This window comes from Callorhinus ursinus, unplaced genomic scaffold (genome assembly GCF_003265705.2).
Source record: "Callorhinus ursinus isolate GAN/ISIS: 27379988/994484 unplaced genomic scaffold, GSC_fseal_2.0 scaffold5, whole genome shotgun sequence".
Lineage (NCBI taxonomy): Eukaryota > Metazoa > Chordata > Mammalia > Carnivora > Otariidae > Callorhinus > Callorhinus ursinus.
The window spans coordinates 80,011,364-80,028,877 of NW_027397067.1; the positions used below are offsets into that span (position 1 = coordinate 80,011,364).

The 17,514-nt window shown below is 49.4% G+C and overlaps 1 protein-coding gene across 4 annotated transcripts in view; it reads right to left on the reverse strand.

Annotated features, from left to right (window-relative positions):
* TRAPPC9 (trafficking protein particle complex subunit 9) overlaps positions 1-17,514 on the reverse strand; it is a 544,520-nt gene that overhangs the window by 434,307 nt on the left and 92,699 nt on the right. For all 4 annotated transcript variants that reach the window (XM_073893249.1, XM_073893250.1, XM_073893248.1 and 1 more), the window contains 2 exons: positions 9,880-10,006; positions 189-334 (listed from right to left, as the gene is read on the reverse strand). In XM_073893249.1, coding sequence (XP_073749350.1) covers positions 189-334; positions 9,880-10,006 — 273 coding nt within the window. The remainder of the gene's footprint in view (positions 1-188; positions 335-9,879; positions 10,007-17,514) is intronic.

The following is a 17,514-nucleotide window of genomic DNA, read 5'->3' on the forward strand; positions in this document are numbered from 1 at the left end:
CGCAGACTCACCTTTGATGAAATCGATTTTAAAAAATCAGATCTAGGGCCAGAGTTCTGACAATGGCAGCAAACTGCATAAAGTGAGACGGAGCCCATGCAGACACGCATGAAGGAACCGGAACCTAGAAAAGCCGCGGGAGGCCAGGCGGCAGGGCACAGCCAGAAAGGCAGGAGGAACGCACCTACCTATTTTCTTGTTCCGCTCTTCTCCACGGTTGTGCGCAATAATTGGTGAGTAGATGAACGGGCTCTTGGTCGACACATTCTGACCCAGCAAGCTCTTCATTTTCTGTGGCCGGAGGCTGGCAGGAAGGTTCAACAGCTTCACATGCCTAGTGTTTCAAACAGAACAAAAAATACTTCAACTGCCTTGTTAGCTCGGTTTCGACGTAAATACTACCAAAACCCACGTGTCAGAAAAACAGGACATCCCAGAGCAGAGGGAAAAGCACTCCAGCTAGGCAGGAAGAGCAGGAGATCACCGCATGTGGTCACTCAGGGCCATCCTGGACAGCAGCCGCTCCCCCCCGCCAGCTCCAGCGGCCGCGAGGACCAGGCCGAAATCCGCATGGCACTGCCTGCCAGCTGTATGCCTGTGGGTGCCTTGCCTTCTTCCACCCTCGGGCTCCTGGTCTACAGAACGCACCCAGGGCCCTCCCTCACACACTACCGCGAGGGGTCACGTCAGGGCTCGGGACCTACTGCTCAGCAAGGCCAGTTCTCTTCTCCCTCCTGGCGGGCATACCCCCAGCACACAGGAGAACAGGGAGGGCCAGAGGTTAATCGTGCCGTCTGCGTCATGAAGAGCAAGGCTGACCCCCCGCTCCAGCACAGCCTGTATTTACACTGCTCTCCCAGCCGCAGATGTGAACTCATCGCCCCTCACACTGGGATCGGGTAGCTCCTGTTTATTTGGGACTCGCCAATCTGCGCAGCCTGAGCACACCCAGGCCCCTGCTCACCACCTCATATGTATGGTCTCAACAAAACATCCCAACCACCCTCCTAGCTTGGCTTCTATTACTAACGCCTCCACATCATCGATCAGAAACTGACACCACAGAGACAAGAAGTTGTCCAAATTGCCGGACCGGAAGCCGGTGACAGCAGGAGAGACTACGCTCTTAAACCTGTGACCCCCCTCCCATGACCAGCGAGGCAAATAGGGTTAGGATCTGAAATGTTCTGAGGTGGGGAAATGGGGTGGCCTGGCAGTGACCCTGCCAGCGCTCCTGCCCTGTGTGTGTGTGTAGCCTCCTCACAGGAACGTAAGGCCAGTGGGCAGTAAGGGAGTCATGCATGTCCTCCTAGGACCGAGCCCTTTGTTTGCTTTTCATTTTATTTTCCTTTCAGCTCCTTTAGGATGCCTTTTTTCAGGTTTTTTTTAAGATTTTTTTTTTTTTTAAGTAATCTCTACACCCAACGTGGGGCTCAAACTCACAACCCCAAGATCAAGGTCACATGCTCCACCAACTGAGCAGCCAGGCGCCCCTTTTCATACATTTTTTTTTATCCATTCATCTGTTGACGGGCATTGGGTTGTTTCCAAGTCTTCGCCATCGTGAATGATGCTGTGATAAACACGCGGGGCAGACATCTCTTCGAGACCCTGTTTTCATTCCCTTCGGATACATACCCAAGAAGTAGGATTGCTGGATCATAGGGTAGCTCTATTGTTAATGTTCTGAGGAATCTCCACAGTGGCCGGACTGATCTGACTCCCACCAGCACTGCATGAAGTCCCCTTCCTCCTCCCCCCATCTTCCTGATGACAGTCACCATAACAGATGAGAGGTGGTAGCTCATCATGGTTTCCACGTGCACCTCCCTGATGGTGAGCGATGCTCAGCATCTTTATGGTACATATATACAACGGGATGTTACCCAACCTCAAGACAAAGCACTCTGAAGCAGTGCACCAGCCTCCAGCTCTCGTCCCCTCCTTGGACCGTCACTGACGGCCACACACATGACTCCATCCATTTCCTACAATAATCCAAGGGAGCAGACCAAAGTCCTCGAAGCCAAGGACTGCATCTTGTATACCTGCTCTGACTCCCTTGTCTTTGCATGGACCCTTCCGCTAAGCTTTAATCATACAGGATCAGAATCACTTAAAATTTATCTGTTTCACTTTAGCTGTGAGCTCTCTAGGACAGGGGCACCCAGGCACCCAGTGCCTGGTACAATACTTTAATAGATACCTCGGTAAATATTGAATGAATAAACTCCCAAAAGTTGAATTTTTTATTTTTATTTTTTCAAAGATTTTATTTATTTATTTGAGAGACAGAGCATGTGCACAAGCAGGGGGAGCAGGAGAAGGGGAAGCAGGCTCCCCCCGACCCCGCTGAACAGGAAGCCCGACCTGGGGCTCGATCCCAGCTCCCTGGGATCATGAACCAAGCTGAAGACAGATGCTTAACCAACTGAGCCACCCAGGTGCCCCCCCCCAGAATTTTTTTTTAAAGAGTTATTCATTTACCTGAGAGAGCAAGTGCACTCGAGTGGGGGGGAGGGGCAGAGGGAGAAGAGAATCCCAAACAGACTCCCTGCTGAGCACAGAACTTGACTCGATCTCACAACCCTGAGATTATGACCCAGGCCAAAATCAAGAGCTGGACGCTCAACCGACTGAGCCATCCAGGCACCTCCAAGAGTTGAATTTCTAACTCAGCTTCCAAATCGTTCAAAAGTACAAACTCAAGCCCAAGCAGTTTATTACTAACAGTTGCATACCCTAGCCATTTGTAAGCACGCAAAAAATACCTGTGCACTGCATGGGGACTAAGATGAGCAAACCGTAAAGCTGGCCGAGACAGCACGCCCGGTGTGGGTCTCATGTCCACGCACACCCAGTCCAGAGGCGTTCCCCTGCAGGTAATTCTCAGTCTGCCCGAGAAGCAAATTTAGGTGGTGTGCAGACCCTGACTACTATCCGAAGGACCTACCCACTCTACAACTGCCACAGACTACTTCATCTCCCTGCACCTCGATCTTTCCACCCATAAAACAGGAGAAACACCAGCTACCTGATAATGCTGTGGGGGAAGAGGGCACCCCCTTTCCCTAGTCCCATGCTGCCATGGGAAGGGTGTCCTCACCTCACCGTGCCCCTCCCTCACTCCTCTTCAGGGAGGGGGCCAATCTGGAAGGAGAACCAGGGTGTGCAATGCTCAACCCCTTCTCGTGGGGCCCGCCTGCCCGCAGGGGTGCACTCTCTGTCGTGCTGTCCACGCAGAATGAAAGGGGTCTGGCCCTCCCAAAGAGGCACAGAGTCCCACCCAGCTCTGCTAGACACTGGGGTAACGTCATCTGGCCAGACCTGAGCCATGCTGTTCACCGGATCTTCCATCTGTCTGAGACAGGCCTTTGTTCCTATTGATTCCAAACTCAGGCAAAGAAGGAGGAGTATCTGAAGTGGTATATTCAAATTGTAGCAGGCTACTTTGAGGACGAAGCAAGCTAAGATACATAAGCACATAATAGGTGCTTTAGTGCCTCACACAGAGCAGGCTGCAAAAGCGTTACTCTTCCCCTCCTTAAACCAACACTTGTTTACAAACAGACAGCAAAGCCCCTGGGGCAAAGACTCTAACTCTGGACTTGTATAAAGAAATGAAGTTTTGGTCCCAACCCTGCTACAAGCAGGCTATTGAGCCTTGGACCAGGCACAGTCTATCTGAGCCTTAAGAGTTTATTCATGTGTAAAATGAGTCTGTTTTCTTGGAACACAAATAGGTTTCTATGACATGCCACGGTCACTACCTAAAAATGAGATGTCATCTGTGTTTCTACTGGATTCATCTATACCAGCATAGAAATTCCAGATCACATCAAAGGCTCTTAAAACATGCAAAGGAATTCTAAGGACGTGGTTAGCCAGAAAAGTAACCCAACAGTGGCCACAGGGTTCACGCATAACTCGAAACTTAGCATCAAATATCTTCTTATAAAGTGTATCCTATGGGAAAAACAATCACTCAAGGCACTTGACCTACAGGACACATAGCTCCTTTAGCATGAATCCCTGCAGAACCAGTAAGACCACATTTAGTCTATGAAGCTGCCAACAGGGAAGCAGAGTTCCAGGGGTCAAGTGTCCAAAGCAGGGCTTGTAAGTAGAGATTCCATCTGAAAACTGCCCCACGTCAAAGGCCGGCTGTGCTCAGCTCATTGTGGCTGACGGGGACCGAGTGGGGCCCTGCAGGGGACTGGCTGGGATCCTGACCCGACACACACGGACGACGGGAGTGTTGGGGAAAGCGGCTTACCTTCCCTCACTTGGTTTTGAATCCATCTACCTTCTCCACAGCAGAAGCATATCTAAGAGCCTACCGCGTATCTCTGCACAGATGAGCAGTGACTCAAATGGCCACATGTGCCCCACACTGGGCCGGGCGCGACGGACATGGCTGGAAAGAGCGCACACACCACCAGGTCAGTGAGCACCCCACTCTCACTCCTGACTGGACCACATGCTTCTCACGATCCCCATGAAGCTCTAGCGTGAGCTCCGTCAGGGATGTTGCAGGCATGGCAATCACACAAGTGTGAGGGAAGATTCCGGACAACACTGCACCTGATGAGGTCGTGGGAGCCCCACCTGGACTGGGATCTGGGAGGCCGACTGTCCTGTTTCATCAACCAAGAAAACCGCCCCAACTATCATGGGCTTCTAAGCCCTTTTCTGAATAAATATGTGTAATCCTGTCTCAAATAATATAATTAACTTAAAAGTTTTAGGGGTGCTTCGCTGGCTTAATCGGTACAGCATGCAACTCTTGATCTTGCAGTTGTGAGTTTGAGCCCCACGTTGTGTGTAGAGATCACGTAAAAATAAAACCTTTGGGGCACCTGGGTGGCTCAGTCAGTTGAGCATCCAGCTCTTGGTTTCGGCTCGGGTCGTGATCTCAGGGTCCTGCGTCAGCTCCGTGCTCAACAGGGTGACTGCTTGAGGACTCTCTCTCTCCCTCTCCCTCTGCCCCTCCCCCTGCTTGTGCACATATGGGCTCCCTCTCTAAAAATAAATAACTAAATCATTAAGTTTTAAAAGCACCAAAGCCACTCAAAAGCCACTCAAAGGTCATTCTGACTGAAGGGTTTGGTCCTTATCAATTAAAATACCCTCACTAACTCCAGAGCTCTTTGCCAGACTGAAGGAGCTCAGTGTTAGCTCATCAAAAAACAACCAGCGAACGCCCTCCAGCCCGCCTCCAGTCCACCCCTCCAGAAAGCCCCACTGGTTCACTGTAAATGGCATTTTAGCTCTACTACCATTTCTTCTTTAAGAATTCACAACTTGCTATATGTGAATAGTCTCCATGACTGTTACTTGCTTTTGTATATATTACCATTCTATGGAGAGTTCTAGAAGGAATATAAGAGGGCTTCTAGTTTTAATGGGACTTCTATGTGCTTGCTCTGGCCAGCAGGAACTAGGTATGGGTTTGGCAGCCTCCTGCTTGACCATCTGGTGTGAATCTGGCCCTTGCTTGATCAGGACTGAAGCCCCAGAGTTCACCATTGGGCCAAGCACATCTCAGGCACTCAATAAATATTTGACTCATTGAATTCTAGAACAGAATTACAGCAGGGATATATTTTGGCCCCCCCCCCTTTTTTTGTTAAGTTGCATCATCATTACTTTAAACCATTTCTGGATGAGCCCAGGTCATGCTCCCATGCCCACAGAGCAGGTAGGTGTCTTCCTGTAAGCCGATGAGATGGTTTGTTCAAAACTAGGAAAGTCCTCAACAGGAGCAATGGCTCCAGTCACTTCTTGTAAAGCCACAGCTGTACCCAGGAGGCGTCACCAACATCAAAGTAGCTTGTGTCTGACAATTCTGCACAGCAGGTCTGGTCACTTATGCATGGCTGTGGGCATTTTCCCACCAGCTCATTCTGTGACGCATATCAGAAGCATAGTACTCAGATGTACCTATTGCTGAGCTCTTCAATGCCTGGTTGGGATGTTTTCTTAATTAAACTGATAAAGTCCCTGTTTCCAGGCACAGGTCCTTGGAGCACTGTCCTCGTCTGCAGTGCTGCATCGGCCCTCCGCGGACGGGCACAAGGAAGGCTGAGTTTGTAGGAGGGTGGCAACGCCATACGCCAACCACAGTGCACAGACCCTCCGAGGGCCCGCCACGCTCCGAGTACTGACCAGCAGTCACGTGGGTCTGCCAGCTTCCAGGGGCATCCCAGGACACCCTCCATCTCTGTTTGCTTTTGCACACGACAGTGCAGCTCTGAGTTCTCTGCTGCCTAACTCCCGTCGAGAGCTCACTCCTGAGAAATCACACTCATGCCTGATGGACATGCAGACCACCCACAACGTCAGACATTCCCCGCTGTACGGCTGGGACTATCCAGGCCATCGGAGTGCTCGTCTGGGTCAGCTCAGGCTGCTATGACAGAACACCAAAGACGGGGGCCTTGAACAGCAAACATTTCCTTCTCGCAGCTCCGGAGGCCGGAGGTCCAAGATCGGGGCTCAGGCACACTTGGGTCCTTGGTGAGGGCCCTCCTCCTCGTTCACAGGCAGTGCCCTCTCACTGTGACCTCCCCTGAAGGAGAGAAAGAGCTCTGGCCCCTTTATCCACAGCCAACCTGCAGCCGAGGTAATTTGCAATGTATACGGAAGCTGTACCTATTTCTATCCGGCGGCGTTAGGAAAACGCCAATGGAGGAGTCAATCCTTCAACTAAATCTTGAAAGATGACTAAGTAACAATAGGCAGAGTCAGGGCAGCAGAGACATTTCAAGCAGAAGATGAAGCCAGAACAAAGGAATAAAACTCCGTCACACACTTTGGGACTCCAAGTGCTTCTGCAAGGTGTGTGGCACTGGCAGGACCAGAGGAAGAGGAGCTCACATTAAATCCGAGACAGAGCAGGCCACGGGCAGCCTTGTAAGCCGTGCAAGGCAAGCATGTGGGGCTCTGTTCTATGAGCAACAGGGAGCAGAGCGGACGGTGAGATACACCGATTTTCCAAATCTTCCAAAGGCATTTCCTTACGCTTTGCCAGTGGTGCTAATGCTACCGTGGGGTAAAAATCCCATCCACGAGGCTTCCTATACCTGATCACATGCAGTCTATAGCTCTAGTTTTTAATGAGACCAGGCATGAGTGATGCAATCAGTGAGTCACTGGGACAAAAAAGGCTTATTTCTGTAGCTGAAAGTCTCCAAGAACCTGAAGAACATGTTGACACAAGGTGGCTAGTACATAAAACCAGTTTTTCTTAAACAGTCCAATACAGGCCACACAGACCCTGACAGTGAAAGAGATACAACGCCAAAAAACTGGTCACCGAAAATTTAATAGTATTTGCCAAAAAGTTAGACTATTATGCTTCCACCCAATCTGTTGTTATGTTTCTAGGCAGCTAAGGGATTAAAATGTTAACATCACAGTATTTTTTCAATCAGTGCACTGTTTGAAAATTTAGGTGTACTGGGGCGCCTGGGTCGCTCAGTAGGTTAAGCCTCTGACTCTTGTCTTCAGCTCAGGTCATGATCTCACAGTGGAATCGAGCCCCGACTCGGGCTCCGGGCTGGACGTGGAATCTGCTTGGGATTCTCTCTCTCCCTCTGCCGCTCCCCACTCTGCTTGCACACACGTGCTCTCCCTCTCTCTCTAAATAATAACAACCACAATAACAATAATAATGAAAATGTAGGTATAAAATATCTCCAAGAGAAAACTGAGATTTATGGAGTGCTCAGGATGTACCAGCCACTGTGTTCCATGCTTTTATATGCATCAGCTCAGCTAAAACAAAACCAATAGCCCCATGAGGAGCAATTTTTAAGCCCATTTCAAAGATTAGGAAACTGAGGCTCACAGAGCCCAGGCCACACGCTAGTGAAGAATAAACCCAAAGTTTCTAACTTCCATCCAGGGCTGCGTCCGTGACACAGCCTGTCCCCTTCTGGTGTCTCTGGGTGGAGCACAGGCACTTTTCCTCCTCAGTCCCAATAACCTGCCTGGACCAACCCACCCAGCTCCACTGACAAAAGTCCTGACAGCTTGGGGATCCAGATGCAGCATCAAAATCCTAGAATGTTCTGTTAGGTTCAGGATGTTCTATTATGCAAGGCTGCCTAAACTTAAGAATGATCCAGGTCATGATGAAGATGAAAAATTATTAAGAAAGGCTTTTCTAGATTTTAATTAAAAAAAATACGTACCATACACTTAATCCCAAATCAAATACATTCTACCTGAAGACTTAAACACAGAAAGGCCCGGCAAGGACCCTGACTTCCTGAGTTTGGATGAGCCACGAGGAAGCAGAGTGCAAAACAAAACTACAGCACACTTCCTCAGGGGCCCTCCACGCCGGGGGCTGCAGGTCTGCTCTGAGAAATTCCAAGTAGTAGCAAGAGCACCTCTTCAGACCACGGCCTAGGCTTTGGGATGGGGCAGCTTGCCAACTGTGCCTGATAAACTACTCCATGCATGCCCATCAGGACATCTCAAAATTCAAGGGTAGCCTGCTAGGGACTTCTGTGCATAGTGACCCTTTCTGTCCCACCTCTCAGGGGGCACACAATCCTCACCTTGGCAACAAAACCATTTCACGTGGCAGTGCTACACCGGCCTCCAGGAAAACGCAAGGAGAAAGCCAACTCGCAGTTCTCAAGCTCGGCACCACAGACTTGGACATGTTCTTTTCCTAATAACCTAGTGCCGTGGGTTTTAAAACTTCTTAAGCAAACGGATGCCCAGGGGGGTTAAGCGACTTGTTCAGTAACTCTGTAGGCCCTCCCAGCCGTATTGCAATGCTGAGCGAAATCTGGGAGCAAAAGCCGAGCCGGGAGTGCTTCAGAGATGGTCACATCTTCATCACATGGTATCCTACAGTCACAGCACTTCTATGAATGGCAAAATGTCAAATTTCCACTGCTTCTTTTCAGTCTTCAAACAAATCTTTCAGAAATTCTAAAATCATTCCATGAGATTAGCTCATAAACCCTTTTTAAGTACGCACTTTGCATGTGCCAAAGGGCCCTCAGTCTCCCCAGCCCTGCGAGCTGTGCAGAGGGACTGGACACAGTGGCAGATACTGGGAGAGAGGTAAGCAGCAGGTGCTCTGGAAATCCAAGGACTCTTCTACCCAAGAGCAGATGGTGGACAGCAGGAGGAAGTATCAGGAAAAGCTTCCTAAAAATGGGGTCTGTAATGAATCTGAAAGCAGGAGCGTGCACAGATTACAACGGGGAGGAGGAAGCATGACTCCCAGAGCGGGCAGAGCCTTAGCAAAGGCACCACAGAATATACGAGCAGCTATGCCCACTCCTGGGCTGTAGGGGCCTATGGTCTAAGAATGCGGGCAACCACTGGAAGCTTGTAAGTAGAAGAGGCAAGGTCAGGCTCAGGGCATCACAGCAGAGGTCATGACGTGGGCTCTGGAACCAGGCACACCAGGGTTTGCACCTGGCTCTGCCTTTTGACAGACACATGACCACGGCAGGGCCAAGATACCCCTGGCCCGATGCTCTCCTCTACACAACACTTACACTTCCTGGTGCTGCTGTGGAGCCTTAATGAGATAATGAACCAGACACCTAGCCAATCCAAAATGGAAGCTCTTGGGGCGCCTTAGGGGCTCAATCCGTTAAGTGTCTGACTCTTGGTTTCGGCTCAGGTCATGATCTCCAGGTTGTGAGATCGAGCCCCGTGTTGGGCTCCGAGCTGGGCGTGGAGCCTGCCTGAGACTCTCTCTCCCTCTGCCCCTCCCGCAACCTACCCCACCCTAAATAAATAAATAACATCTTTAAAAAAAAAAAAAAAGGAAAGTCTTGTAAAGATCTGTAGAAAACGCTGGCAGTGAAGGGCCCGATCTGCACACAGGCAGGCCTGCCTTACCTGACAATGGGAAGTTTGGTGAAGGGCACTGGAGGCAGGGTGGGGCCGCCGGGGAGAGTGAGGAGCTCCATTGTCCCAGGACATTTGCATGTGTAGTTCTCTAGACTCTGAGTCACATCTTTCTTTTCTGAAGAGAAATTAAAAAAAAAAAAGTTAATTAACAAAACTTAGGGGGCTTGGGGTTTTTTGGGGGGGCGGGAGGGGTTTGAGCAAAATATAATTCTTAACCCAATCCATGACAGTCCTTTGAGTCCAATCTTCTGACAGAAATAAAGGGGCACTGATCACAAGAGACAAAAAGCAGAAGCTTTAGTCACTTTATTTAAATAATCACTAGCAACTGCTCCATTTTAGAGGTACACAGGAAAAAAGGAAGTTACTGTCTTATAGAAGATTTCATTTCCCAAGAGAATAAATCCTTATCAAATTCCAAGAAAGTCAGTGGGCAGGCAGGACTGGTGAATCGGTATATTTTATTACCTGACAAATATTCTTCCACAAATTATTAGGTACCAAGCAAAATGCCAGGCGCTGTCCCCAAGGAGTTTATAGTCCATCTATATAACAGATATTTAAGGGAATAATTACACGTCAACATTTTTGGTACAAAAACAGAGCTTTGTGAGATCAGACTGTTTTGCTCTGCCCCATCCCCATCCCTTCGCTAGGAGGGAAGGGAAGAGGAACCAGAAAATGCTTGCTTATCGTCCACAACATGCTCTAAACATATGCTCGCAGACTTCATAACACTCTAGAGCTCAAGAGCACATTCCGCACCCCAAGACACGTAATTACTCAAGAAGACGAGCATTTCGATACCCTGTCTGGCAAACGCAAAGCCTGAGACCAAGTTGAGTTAAAGGGCTTCTCCAAGACCTTGTATTGGCCCTATGCCTGTGGTCTTCTCACTGATCCCTTCAGAAGAATGAAGAGAAGCAGGGACTGGGGACGGGGTGGGACAGGGAGTTCACACCATCTGAACTCTATTTTCTCGGCCATGGCCTGCGGGGAAAGGGGGAGGGCTTGGGGACCGCGGTCAAAGAGGGACGCGGCACTCCCACCCGGTGAGGCCTGGGGCAGTGGAGTCAGACCCAGGTTCATAGGGATTGGCTTAGTCCCTCCTTTGGGAGGTGTGACTGCCTTAGGGAAAGTCACTCAACCTCTCTGAGCCAATGGCTGCCTCTAAAGAAACTACTAGGAATGGAGAGAGCCAAAGCACTAAAAAGCAGCGACTGCAGAAGAGCACACGGCGTGCAGTGAGATGGCGAGAACTGGGAGAAACGAGACAGAGTTGCCAGAGAACAGGCAAAGCCTGCAAAGTGATTCCAGTGCTCCTCAAAGACCGGGGAGCAGAAATAACAAATATCCAGGCAAGGACACACATTGGAACTGATAAGCGGCGGCCACAGGCATCTCCTGTGTCTGACCTGTCATTCTTGGGAGAACACGAGGGCACGAAAGCAACCAGAATTAATCCTGGATACGACACAGTAATGCTCCTCCACAAGATGAACAAAATTATTTAAATAATGACATCGTCTTCGATGTACAGATGATGAATCTCCTGAAGGGCTCCAGCCGACAGCGCGCAAATGACCTAAGCTGTCTGAGGTACGTGCAGTGCTCCCGGTCCAGGTATCCTATTAAGTCGAATTACGCCCTCTCAGTAAACCCCGCTTAAGTGAAGATGGAAACGAATCTCCTTGCGAAGCTCAGTGCCACCTGCAAGGCTAGCAGGTTCCTTGGCTTAGCTACAGACTGGCTTCTCCGCAGAGAAGTGAGTGCCGGCAGGGAGGCACAGCGGCCGCCAGCTCCTCCTGCTGGGCCAGCTCGCCAGGGAAGCCCTGGCCTTTGTGTTCCGGCCCCTCCTTTGGGTCTGCTCATTCTCCACGTGGGGGATGAACCTGCTGTGGGCATCGTCGGGGCTCTGCAGAAGCCAGGGGAGCAGGTGCACATCTCAAAATCCTTGACGTTAGTGGGGCCCTCCCTGCCAGCTGCGCCAGGGGGCTCCAGCCAATCACTCTTCTTATTCTCCGGCAGGTGAAACGCTAATCTGCTGCTGAGGTGGAAAGCCACCTGCCCCAGGAGCCGGGGAGGAGATGCGGAGATGTACTCAGCTCCTGAGACGATTATCAGCACATTCTCCTGCTCCTACCCTTCTCATCACACTGCCATCCAGAGCACCTACGCCTTCTGGAGCTTCTGCAGGGCACAGGAACTCAGGCTGCTTCTCAGCTTCAGGTCACAATAGTGCGGTTTCCAGAGTAAAATGCTCCTGGGCGATTGCTGGTGTGGCCCACCCACTGGAAAGGTCCCATCAACCTTTTTCCTCATGGATTTGAGCATCTGCTATACATTGTGGCCCGGATTTATTATTTTATCAAGGATGACAAAATGGTGATTTTGTAATTCTTTCATTTCTCTGTACCTAAAACCTAGAATTTGTCTATAAGGAAGGGTTTTTTTTTTCCTCATCAACCAATTGGCCCCCCTGAGACACAATGATAGAGTAAAGAGGGTTAGCGAACAGACTTTCCATGTATTTCCTGGAGTAGAGAACTACCCCCAACAGTGACCAGAGACTTATACCTGACTTAGGATCACTGCAAACTGGTGGATTTTTATATATTTGGTATTTCAACTGATTGCCATCACACTCTTTCTTGATGGTCAAACTGCCCCATCTTTGTCCAGTCGGAGCCCCTTCATGTTGATTCCTGTGTCCTTTAGATAAGGCCCTGTTATTCATCAACAGCTTGCTCCTTCTAGCTTATGTTCAGCCCCAGACCCAGAATCAAACCATTACTCCAAGCAGCCCTGGATTCTTCTAGTGTGAAATAGTGTTTAGAGATCAGAATCTGGAGGCCGGGGTGCTCACTGCTACTAGATTCTGTCTCTCTAGACCTTGACAAAAGGGTCAACTTACAAAATTTTTTTAAGTGGTGAGATAGTAACTGATTTTTTCCTTTAAATTTTGTTTAAGGTATAGTAGCTAAAAATACAGTTTATTGGACTACAATTTCCTTAAAGGGAGAGTCTTATCATCTTTTCCTCCCTAACTTGTCAAGAGTGCTCAGAAGACAGAAGGTGTTAAAGGATTTCTGTGTCTGAAATAAGGCTGACCTTATTTCTTCAAAAAGCTAGCAAAGAATCATTCTTTGTTCAAGAGTAAAATAAAAGAGGGGCATCTGGGTGGCTCTGTTGGTTGAGCGTTCAACTCTTGATTTCGGCTCAGGTCATGATCTCAGGGTCGTGAGATCGAGCTTTGAGTCGGGCTCCACACTGAGCATGGAGCCTGCTTGAGATTCTCCCCCTCTCTCTGCCCCTCCCCCGCCTCTTCCTCTCCCCACCCCCCCCCAAAAAAGAGGAAAATAAAAGAACAAAATGAACACATGTTCTCTATCCACACGGTGCAGACTAGCCAGCAACGAGAGCCCTGAGGACAGTGGCACTGAGCTCCCCTCATGCAGAAGCACCGAGGGCTCGGCGCTTCGGGCGTCCCACGTGGACAGAGAACACAATGTCAAAACAGAACGTTACAATTCCTCGTAAGTGACTTCACAGAAGCAGGGTCAGAGTCTGGGAGAAGAGCACGCGGGAAACCTGATTTGGCCAAGAAGGCTTCATAAGGAAGAAGCAATACTGGTCTTTGTCAAGGGCCACCAGACCCCGGAGGCAGACACATGAGGACAGTACTTGGAGGTCTTGCTGTTGCAGGGAAAGAATGGCAAGAATAAGGACATACGGCGACTGAAGAAATCTGATGTCCGAGGCCCACGGTGGGGGGGTGGGGGAGGAGGGACATAGAAGGAACGCTAATATATCATCATGAGCTGTACGTACAGAAGAAAACCTGGCAGAGAAGCTGCCTAAGGCACGTGTGAGAGGGAACAGACTAAGATGGAAAACGTCAGAAGGCGTGACGGATGTGGGCAGCACAGGGGCTCTGCAGGGAAAGAGCCAAGTAGTAAACGGCTCTGGCTGCAGTGGGGGAGGGTGACCCTGGCTTTGCAGGGCAGCGACTGCCAAATATTTCACATACGCCTCCCACGTGTGCCCCCCCTCTGTGAGACAAGACGCCTCAGAGACTGATATTTGCTGCAGGGACGGAGGATGGACCCAGGTTTGCCAGGCAGACAAGGAAGGCTTCCTGTCTGGGGAAGGAAAGTAGAGATGCTCAGAGGCGAGAAAGGGGGTGGGGAGTATCATTATCCCCCTCTTGAAGGTGATAAACACTAGCTCGACAACAATCTGGGAAATGTGATTGTGGATTGATATGAAATGCTACCAAAATAACTTATTAATTTTTCAGTGTAATATTAACATTGTGGTCATATAGGAAAATGTCCTTTTTTTAGTAATGCATACTAAGGAATGAAGGCATGAAATAAAATGATATCTTGGGGTTTTCTTTAAAATAATTCAGCAAATAAAAAAAGCAAGAGATGAAGTAAATGTATAGAAATCTTGCTAACCATTGACTCCAGTGACTGATAATGGGAATTCATTTTATTATTCTTTGTACCTTTATGTTTGAAAACATCTCAAAGCAAAAATACTGAATGAGTTTGGGGAGGTGAAACGATTTGCTCAAGAGAAGAACAAGGTTGGAGTTCCAATCCGAGTTGACCAAGTCTTCCTGCCCCCACAGATCAGGCCTGACCACAGAAACCCAGCGTCAGGACAACAAACACGGAAGAACACAAGGCCACAGTGGTACTAACCCGTGTTCCACAAGCCAAGCTGGAATGAAGCTTGTGATAGATCCGAACATTCCCATAAGCATATGATTTGGTCAGAGGGAAGTGATGACTCTTCATTTATTTCACTAAAAATCAATTGCTGTAGTCTGCTCTGGCTGCCATAACAAAATGCCATAAACAGGCTGACTTACACCATAAGCACGTGTTTCTCACAGTTCTGGAGGCTGGGCGCCCCTGGTGAGAGCCCACATCCTGGTCTGCAGCATATGCACCTTCCCACGGTGCCCTCACAAGGCCTTCCTCGGCGCATGTGTGCGCAGACAGAAAGAGCTCTCGTGTAGTTCCTCTTCCCCTAGGGCGTTCATCCCACCTTCAGGGTCCCCCCTCAAGATCTAATGTACACCTGATCACCTCCCAAAGCCCTTACCTCCAAATCACCTTGGGGTGGATAGGGCTTTGACATATGACTTAGGAGGGGGAACATGAACATTCAGCCCATAACATCACTATAAATCTTGTCCAATCTTGATCAGGACACCCAACAATTATTTGAGTCAAGCTAGAGCACCTAATGCCCTTGAGAGTTATTTTCCATCCCAGAAATTAAAGAAATCATGCAAAGAGAACGTTTGTAAAGAAAGTTGCCACCTAACTATATTGTTTCTTATAGGAGCAGAAAATCTGATCGCCCAAACTTTTGACCATAAAAAAAAGCCACAGGCCATTTGCCATTTCAAGAGTTGACACTGGCATAAAAACCAGCACATCACAATTTCACCATTTAGCTCTTTGTGTTCCCTATAAAGTAATAATCTGAGACAACCGTGTTTGCATTAAGTAAGTTACGATATTCTAAATAGGTAGAAAACGAAAGAAGAGAAAGCAGCAAAAAAAAAAAAAAAAAAAAAAAGGGGCCACCCTCTTTTGGGTCCCCTCCCTCTTCGGGAGCTTTGTACCATCACTTTACTATCACACAATAAACCTTGCTTTGCTGGCAAAAGAAAAAAAAGAAGAAGAAGAGAAATAAGCACACCTTTTCTTCCAAATATGAAATAAAAAACTAAGGAAGAAGAAAATAAAAGAATACAGCAGAAAAAAGTACAGGTGTGGCCCAATACAATCTGAAATTACTCTTTTTTGTAAAGATTTTATTTATTTTTTGATAGAGACACAGTGAGAGAGGGAACACAAGCAGGGGGAGTGGGAGAGGGAGAAGCAGGCTTCCCGCCGAGCAGGGAGCCCGATGCGGGGCTCGATCCCAGGACCCTGAGATCATGACCTGAGCCGAAGGCAGACGCTCAAGGACTGAGCCACCCAGGGGCCCTGAAATTACACTTTTAGAATCGATTCTGATGCCTCCACTTACAGAACTAAGAACCACACTTCACCCTGGACTTGCCTTCCTAAGAATAATATTGATCTTTCAACATTATGATGCTGAGAGATCTCTTGTGGGTTCCCAATCAACAGGCCCCCCTTTCGCCCACCTCGTTTCTAAATAAACTGAAGATAGAGATGACAGGTCGTCTTTATCAGCGATATAGCCCATGCTGAAAGACGTGACATGCAAGTCCTCAGGGACACCGGGAACCGGGCAGCTGGACCTTCCCACCACCCCCACCCGCAGGCTGTGCTGAACCGCGCAGGCCCCCACCGCCCACCTAGCAGAGGCCCCAGCCCAGCTTCCGGCTCGGAGCTGTGGAGGAGCATGCCATTGCTCTGCGGCCATACACATCATAAACAACAACTCTGAAGTGTGCATTACTTATTTTCTCTTTTTGTCATACAAGGCAATGTGACAGAGTGAGGCAAAAGGCAACCACGTGACCGTGGGAGTGGGTAAAACGGGACAGCCCCTGAGGATCGCAGTAGGGCAGTTCCTTGGAGTTACACGTGAGCCACCAATCCCTCCTTCTGGGCGGACACCCAAAAGAAGTGAGAACAGGGGCTCAAACAGACACTCGCACGCCGTGTGCGCGCCAACATGAATCAGAGTGGCCAAAAGGTGGATGCAAGCCATGTGTCCATCCACGAATGGATAAAGAAAATGTGGTCTGTACATAAGAGGGAACAGCATTCAGCCTTAAAAAAGGAAGGCCATCCTGACCCTGCTACAGCACGGATGAGCCTTAGGGCATGTGCTCGGTGAGGGCCCGTCACAGAGGGCCAACGACTGCATGAGCCCACTCCTAGGAGGGCCCGGGAGCTGTCCCATTCACACAGACACAGCAGGGCAGAGGCTACCAGGGGCTCGGGGGTGCAGTTTGGGAGTTAGTGTTTAACGGGGACAGAGCTGCTGTTTGAGAAGACAGAGTCCTAGGAACGGACGGTGGTGGTGACCGCACAACAGTGTCATGTACTCAATGTCACTGCATTATACATTTAAAATAGTGAAAATGATAAATTTTATGTCATGTGTACCTTCATGATCAAACAAATCAATGAAAACCATAACGATGACAACAGTGCGTGCCAGGTGTGGCGTGGGCCCTGGGACACACATCCCTATGGGCGTGAGCAAGGGCGCCACAGTCCAACAAGTCTCCTCGCTATTTAGGAGCGAAGAGACTCGGCTGAGTGAGCGGGTGCGGGCGCTGGCAGGGTGGGCAGCGTCCGGGCCAGGTGCACCACAGAGACGCCAACTGGAACGGAGATGCCGGAGCTCAGAGGCCAGCAACCACAGCACCCCAACAGAGTGCTTCACACACGCCGAGTCTACAGTGCGGAGGAGCCGCCCAGAAGGACGAAGAGACCCAAGACGGCTGGGGGGTGACAAGGCAAGAGCACTGGAAGAAGGGAGGGTCCTGGGTGCCCTGAAAGTCACCCGAGAGTACAGCGTACAGGTGACAACAGAATACTGGAGGGCCCGAGGACAACATTCTGGGAAACACTGAGGTCAAGGGCAGGAAGAAAAGGAAGAAGTAGAAAATTG